This window comes from Bos indicus, chromosome 7, assembly GCF_029378745.1.
Source record: "Bos indicus isolate NIAB-ARS_2022 breed Sahiwal x Tharparkar chromosome 7, NIAB-ARS_B.indTharparkar_mat_pri_1.0, whole genome shotgun sequence".
Taxonomy (NCBI): domain Eukaryota; kingdom Metazoa; phylum Chordata; class Mammalia; order Artiodactyla; family Bovidae; genus Bos; species Bos indicus.
The window spans coordinates 58,742,335-58,750,517 of record NC_091766.1 but is presented as its reverse complement, the minus strand read 5'-3'; the positions used below and the strand labels follow the sequence as shown (position 1 = coordinate 58,750,517).

The following is an 8,183-nucleotide window of genomic DNA, read 5'->3' as shown; positions in this document are numbered from 1 at the left end:
AGAGAAAGAATTTTAAAAGCTGAAGAAAAAGAAGCAAGAATGGATTTTTTTTAGATATTCATACCTCTTATACACCTAGAATTACAGAGGACAAGAACTTTTGAGTTCACCTTACAGATGAGAAAACCAGAACTTGACCATGGGCTTTCTCTCCATAGTCAGGGGAAGTTAGGGCAAGAACCAGGTAACCACTAGTAATCTCTTCCTGACAGTCTTTACCTTGCACGTTTACCTAGGAAGGCCTAGGGCATTCCTCTCCTACACCTTTCTTACACTGGTGGTGTGCCCCAAACCTGGAGGACAGGCTATACTACAGAGTCAATCAATAACCAAGGAGATCTGTGACGCAGAGCAGGAGGTGGAGACTGGAAGCCCACGCACACTATATGACCCTTCCAGTCCCAGGGTTCCAGAGCGAAGTGTAAGTTCGGTGCAGTTTTCGACTGAGCTCTAGAACCAGCATTTCAGCCATGAAGGTGGCAAGCATCTTTCTCCTCACTGCCTTGGTTCTGATGAGTTTATCTGGTAGGTGTCTTTGCTTATTTTTCTGATTTGAGTAAAACCTTATTGCCTTATTGAGCACATTACTTTCAAGACTTAGAGTCTACTCTTGGACAGATCTTTTGGTTCTAGGGAGATGAAATAAGATCAGTAGATGAGAATTATATATCGAAAGAGGGATTTTAACATAACACAGGAAAACAATTTTACTAGTGCTCAGACATGAAATTTTTTTTTTCAGGTAATGAAGCTGACTCTTCAAGAGATATGGTAGAAAAATGAAGGGATTATTTCAACATCAAGTACCCTTCTAACTCTGTACATGTTTAAGGCCAATTTACAAATTTTATGTTCTCATGGAATTGTAGAAATAGGTTACAATGGTTTCCAGTTATTCAGTGTACAGGGCAGAGTTTAAGAATTTGACTTTTGACCTACAGAATAATTTTAGAAAAAATATTCTTTTTGAATAGATGGTATGTGCATATCTTCAAACTGTCTTGATAGTGCTGAGAGACGATCTGAACCCCCAGAATCGGCATCAGCTTCCTTTTTGTCTTTGGAAATGGATAACGTGTTAAATTTTTTATCAGATCTAGCAAAGAAACCAAATCAACACTTTATGAAAAAAGGAACAATGCTGTTTGTTGTATTTGCTAAATATTTATGGGAGTGGTGGTCCCTTTTCCATTTCTCATGCATATCAATTAATACAGATAGATGCCTGTGTGGCGATCACCTGCTCATTAAATCTTAGACTCAACTAGATTCTAAAATCCAGGGGGATTCTCACCACATCAGGTTCTGTCTATTCCAGGGAACTTCTTCTCCAGGCCCGTGAGTGTCTTATGCCTTTTCAAAACATTTAGCTCAGGAAAACTACCTCCTTACCTAGTTGACTTCAGAGATTGTTAATAACAAAATCAAATCTGACCAACATTTCTTCCTTTAGAAGAAGTGACTAATACTATCAAATTAGTCCATTTTCCCTACAATGAGCTCACCCAGAGTTACCATATCCTACATAAACGTGATGTCATCAAGACCTGCTATTTTCTGGAAAATGCAGCATGACAATTTTAAGTATCTACCTGTAAATTCAAAAAATGTGAAATTAAACTAATAGCACAATGCAATGGACGAAAAGAGGTCTTTGGGAACCAAAGTTTGAGTTGTCAGAAGATTCCACTTTTTTTAGTATCACTTACAAAAGAAGACTTATGTATAAATATAAAAGTTAGTTTTGCATCATAAGACCTGGTAATTGCTAGTGTTAACTGTTTTACTGGTTATAGAAACTCTCCATATCTTTATCTATAAACTTAAGATAGATACTTACATTTCCTACATCAATAAACAAGTTGCTAACTAGAATGTCAGTGAGTATTCAGAAGGTATTTGCTCTGTGCCTGAGACATCTGAAGCAGTAAGTACATCGTTTTTATTTTCAAGGAAACAAGTCAACTTGTCTTAAATATACAAAACTTTTGTCCTAATCAAATTTTTGCTTAATTTTTTTGAGGTTTCAGAAGGCAGGCTGTGATGAACAGCAGTGAGATGTCCTTGAGGAAAAAAGATGGAAATAAGAAGGGCTAGGTGGTGAAAGAGGCCAGCAGAGAAGACATAGACTTAAGTGGAAGCAGAAATTTCTGAATGAGAATACATCTGTCCTCTCCCATTCAAGACTCAACTTCACATGTCTGATTTATGTTTTCCAGGTAACAGTGGAGCTAACATCCTGGGAAGAGAGGTAGAGACAATTTTGTAATTTTTTTTACCTCCGGGGCTAAAAGTGTTTGTTCCAACCAAAGCGTAGTCTAACTCACCTTTCAATTTAGCCTCAAGTTAATACAAGGAGTTTGAACGCTGGCAAGGCTTAACCTACTAAACGTGGGTAGTGATTGTAGTTCCCCACAGGTGCTTATGTTGAGGGACAAATTCTCAGATACACAGGCAATTTCTGTGTAGTCGTATTATGTTTGCTGTAAAGGGGTTTTTATATATATCTTGTAGGACACGAATTTTAAGTGGAGACCAGCGGAAGAAGTGTCCTCTTTTCATTACATTTATATGTAGTGAGAAGGCCAATGACAAACCAAAAGTGCATGAGTAAATAAATTACTACATCTGTGATGTATTATAAAGAAGTTCTGATTCCATTAGCAACTTACCCTAGAGTTTCCGTGGTGGCTTAGTGATAAAGAATCCTCCTACCAGTGCAAGAGACCTGGGTTCGATCCACGGTCGGGGAGGATCCCACAAGCCGCGGAGCAAAAAACATGTTTGCCAAAACCATTGGCAAATGGGTTTCATGCTCTAGAGCCCAGGAACCGCAACTACTGAGCCCTCAAGCTGCCACTCCTGAAGCCCATGGGTCCCTAGACTCATGCTCCGCTACAGGAGAAGCCACTGCAATGAGAAGCCCACACCCGGTAACTAGAGAGTAGCCTGTGCTCACTGCAACTAGACAAAGTCTGTGCAGCAACAAAGACCCAGAGCAGCCAAAAATAAATAAATATTAGAGTCAAGTGGTGAAGAGCTAAAGTTCAGGACCTGGATTGACAGGGTTTAAATCCAGGAACCAGTAATTATTAGGTGTGTGACCTGGGATGATTTACTCCCTTTGTACTTCATTATCCTTACTAGAAGGAAAGTATGATAAAAAAAAGTTCATAGGCTAGTTGTGAAGTTTAAATATAATAATACATAAAAAGCATTTTGGACAGTGTCTGCCCTGTGAAAGTCATTTCATAATTACTAGTTCTTACTGATGGTAGAGAAAACAGGCTGTGCAAAAACTCCAAAGGTGGAAGGCACTGCACGTCTTTAAGTGACTTGGATAAGACCAGGGGAACAGGACTACCGTGTGCAAGGAAGAACATGCTTCAAGGTGTGGCTGACCTGAGAGAAGCTGGCACTTGTAGTGACTGTAAACTTGAACATTCTCTCACTCACCCTATTCAAACCTCACAACACCACGATGAGACAGGTAGGAAAAAGGACAACATCATTCTTGTTTGGCAAATGAAGTGACTGTGGTTCAGAGACACCAAGAGATTTCCCAATGTCACACAGCCTGTAAGTAGCAGAGGCATTACTTAAAACCAGGTTTTCTGAACACAAATTTTGGATTCTTCCCTTTAGAACACTTAGTATCAGCCTTCCAATCCATTTTTAAGGTGATCAACTCAGGGAGATTTTAGAGACTGTGCTATAAATTCAAAGAATGAAAAATGATGGGAAATGATTCTGTTTCATTCCATTTATAGGCCAAGTGCACAAATGAAGTGAACGGATGTCCCAGGATCTATAACCCTGTCTGTGGGACAGATGGAGTTACTTATTCTAATGAATGCTTGTTATGTATGGAAAATAAGTGAGTACAAGCTTGAATTTCTTTTAAAATATATATTTTAAGCTAGATGTCTTCAGATTTTTATATATCTAAGACTCAGTGAATATGCCAATAACATGAATTTCACCATGTGAAAAACAAAATACCTAGTTTTCCCTCAAATATTCTTGATCTTTTTCTCATTATATATCTGTAAAGATTATATAGAAGTGTGTGTGCATTATGATAGAAGAGTATACATTGTGTCAAGCATTGTGCAAGGTATTTAATATTCATAATGACTCTATGAGGTAAATAATACTAAGCTTATTATGTCCAGGAGAAAATTGAGATTTAGTTAGTTTAAATAATGCTTAGCAATGAGTGACAGATCTGGTACGAAATCCTTGCTCTTTCCATGATAAAGTCAGGTACCAGCCTAAGTACATGTGAGATACAGAAGAAAATCCTCCAGGTTTTGTCTCCCAGTTTGCTTACACTCAATGCTAACACAGTGGGGTCAGTGGTCGTGTAAGCAAAGTGCTCTGAGAGCACAAAATCAAAAAGAATTAATTATGCCTGCTAGGATTTTGAGAAGTTTGGAGGCTTTCTCTAGGACATTCTAAAGAAAGAGAGAGAAGTATTCCAATATGAAGAAAAAACTGAACAAAAGCCAGAAAGTAAGTAATAATATGGTGCAGTATAAAAGGTGTTTAAGAAATTACCAAGCAATAGAGGAGGTGAATGGCACCCCACTCCAGTACTCTTGCCTGGAAACTCTCATGGATGGAGGAGCCTGGTAGGCTGCAGTCCATGGGGTCGCTGGGAGTTAGACACAACTGAACGACTTCACTTTCAGTTTTCACTTTCATGCATTGGAGAAGGAAATGGCAACCCACTCCAGTGTTCTTGCCTGGAGAATCCCAGGGACCTGGGAGCCTTGTGGGCTGCCGGCTATGGGGTCGCACAGAGTCGGACACGATTGAAGCGACTTAGCAGCAGCAGCAGCAGCAGAGGAGGTGAAGTGTTTGAATGCTTCTTTCAATTATTTTTTTAAAAAGTCAGTTCTATGATAAAAAACTCCAAGGTTTTTTAGCAAACGAGATAGTATGGATTTTTTAAAGCTCACAATGTACCCCAAATTCCCTTATACTTAAAAAAAAAAAAAACATTCTTTGCAATAGTAATCATCGTGTTTACTAAAGTCCTAAAATATTCAAAGGTGAATTATATTGATTAGGTGACCAAAAACATATTTTGGTAACACTTTTTTTTAATGGATGTGAGAACCAGCCTCAGTGGAGTTTCTGAACTGACTGTAGGTGGCTAGTGATGGGAATCAGACTCACGAGCTCAGAGAAATAAATTTGCCACAGATATTCTGTCTTTGCTACTGAACACTTTCTGCCAAGCATTGTGCTAGTCTCCTCCACTTGTGAATATAACTAAGAGAAAATAGCACAAATAAGGTAATTTCTTGTAACTTGTGACAAATGCCGTTACATGGGTGTTAGCAATGTGCTATAGGAATGAAGGAGAGAGACAGATTGCTTCTTACTGAAAGGGTCAAGAAAGGATTCATGAAAAGGAAGTCATTTAAACAGTGGTCTGTTTTCATAGTATCACAAAAGCCTTCCAGGTTAAATAAAGATGTAGAATGGTCAAACAAAAGAGATTCCGCAAGGAACCTAGAAAATTCTGTTATTTTGGAACTGATGTGGTGTTAAGACTTTGATTTAGGCTCAAATGACTGCATGCACTTCCATCATTCCACTGCTCTAATTCACTGTATCATGAACCCTCTCTTTGATCTGCTTTAAATCATTTCAGAAAATTCTTGGTATTTAACAAGGATTGTGGAAATAGGTTCCCAGGGAGAAATATTTAATATCCTAAAGTTGTAGGCTGAAAACATTAGATTCTCTGCTTTTAAAAAAATCCCACGCTAAAAACTTATAAAAGAAAGTTGAAACCACCTGTTAATTTTCTCAAGGCCTATGCTATTGATGTTAAAGTCAAACATCATATTTCTGTCCAAGGGGAGGGGAAAGCAGTACAACAGCCTTGAGACTTGGGCTACTTCCAAGTGCCAAGATCAAACGGCCTAATATTTAGAGTGAAACACTGGAAAAATATGAGCATAGGGCTGGGACGCCCTGTTTCTTTAGATTTTAAAAATCTATCAGTCCTACCTGCTTTTTCTATTCTTCTAAAAATATGTAAATAAGGGGGCAATATTTGAATGCCCAAAAAAGTACTTTCTATTCCTATATTTCTCTAAGAAAGCAAGAGAGAGAAATGTGGCTTTTTGAAAAGTACCATTTTTTAAAAAATATTTTTAGCTGGAGGGTAGTTGTTTCACAATGTTTATACAAGAGTGTGAATCAGCCGTAAGTATACATGTCTCCTCCCTCTTGAACTGCCCTCACCTCGTCCCACCCCTCCAGGCTGTCACAGGGGACTGCGTTGAACTCCCTGTGTTGTTCAGCAACTTTCTATTAGATATCTATTTTACATGTGGTAATATATATGCTTCAATGCTACTCATGTATCATTTTGCTTTTCTTTCTACTGCCCATCAAAACCACCAAACAAGTGTTAATATATTGTATGGTTAACTAGATCCAGGTTCTGACCCTAGTTGTTGAGTTTTGCGATGAGTAGAAGAACAAGGGCTTGCATCTCCTTGATCACTATGCTCCTGGCAGATATATTCAGTAAGAACTTTTTTTTCTAATTACTCTATATCTTCTCAGGCAACCTACACTGGCAAATTCTTTTCTATAAACTAGCATTCTCCTGCAAGAACTTTTTGCAATGACGGAAATGCTGTCCAATATGGAGGCCTCTAGTCATGGCACCAGCACTTAAAACATGGCTACCATAACCAAAAAGCTGGACTTTTAACATTATTAAACTGATTTAAATTTAAGCAGCTATATGAGATCATGTCAGCTGTCATGGACAGCATAGCTATGGAAAATAAGTCCAACCATGGGCTCTGTCTAGATGCTAAATAAAGCAACTATCCTACGAGATAAGGATATGATTTCCTTTTGCAAAATCTCACAGATGGGAATCCCCAGAGTCCTAAGGCAAAGATCCGAAAGTAGCCTGGGCACCTGCTAAGCTGGAAATCTGGTGGCTAGGACAATGACATCAGCAGGAAAAGCAACAATGGATTAAAGATTAATTCCAAGGCTTTTAATGATGCCCTGCTAGATCTGTCAACTCTATAAGGATGAACATTTTTCCCTTCTGTTGTATTCTCAATATAGGTAGTAGTTCTCAATCAGTATTCGATGACTTAATAAGTGAATGAATATATGAATAAGAGAAACAGAAATGGAAGGAAATCTCAAACCTCTCATTTTAAATAAAGCTGAATTTTTTCCTTGTTTTCCCCCCATAGTCACATTTTCTCAGCAAAGTTTAAACTAATTTTTTTTTCCCCAATCTCTTCTACAGGGAACGTCAGACTCCTGTCCTCATTCAAAAATCTGGGCCTTGCTGAGAACCAAAGTTCTGAAATCCCATAAGTACACTACAATGCATGGCTGGCCTGATTGCTGAATAAAATGCATCTAAATACGTCCTGTTGCTCCTATATGCTTTTTCCTCAAAGGCATGTTTGATTATACCAAGAACAGAGGCTGGAGGCAAACTCAAAATAAACCGAGTTTTACAAAATACAGCAATCCTATAATTTTGGACAGGGTTTCTTTCAGGATGCTTTTCCCTTCCCCATCCTCCTCACATTCTGAGGACTCTGTCTCAGGAAATGTGACTGCAGACATTAAATGACAGGATGCAGTTGATCACAAATATCATAATCCCATGAGGATTAGACTAGCATTTTAAGAAACAACTGGAAAGCTCTCAGTCCAGAAACATGTTGCCTCACACCATTCACTGACTGAAATAATTTCTTTAGGGTTCCTTGGAATTTAACTGAGCATCTGTTGTGCTTGGCACTGGTCTAGGCACAGAGGCATACGATTCTGAAATGCTGCCTGTCCAGTGGAATAGAGTTTAGTCTTAAGATTTTCCATATATCTCACAGTAGATTTGAGGTGAGGCACGACTTTCTCAAAGAGGCTCTAAATCATTGAGGAAACCAAAAGAGTTACATTTTCTCAGCTGTGTGGTGGAGGAGCCTTTGCATTCAGGCTTAATTCTCCCCCAGCAGAGGCGATTGCCACTAGTTACTGAGGTGAGTGGCAGTGATGTAGAGCTCCCCATTTTCCCTGGCAGCCCGAGGACTATATCTCTGGCTTGACTTGGAGATTTGCTTTTTTGGGTCTCACGGGTTTGCGCTGAGATGAACAAAGAGGAACTAAGACCTGAT

At 38.8% G+C, this 8,183-nt stretch overlaps 1 protein-coding gene across 1 annotated transcript; it reads left to right on the top strand.

The window, feature by feature from the left end:
* The first annotated feature begins 420 nt into the window (after window positions 1-420).
* SPINK1 (serine peptidase inhibitor Kazal type 1) lies at window positions 421-7,429 on the top strand. The gene is made up of 4 exons (XM_070792215.1): window positions 421-525; window positions 2,220-2,251; window positions 3,771-3,877; window positions 7,304-7,429. Exons 1-4 carry the CDS (start codon window positions 471-473, stop codon window positions 7,347-7,349), a joined length of 240 nt encoding a protein of 79 aa, XP_070648316.1. The 5' UTR covers window positions 421-470; the 3' UTR covers window positions 7,350-7,429.
* The last annotated feature ends 754 nt before the right edge of the window (window positions 7,430-8,183 follow it).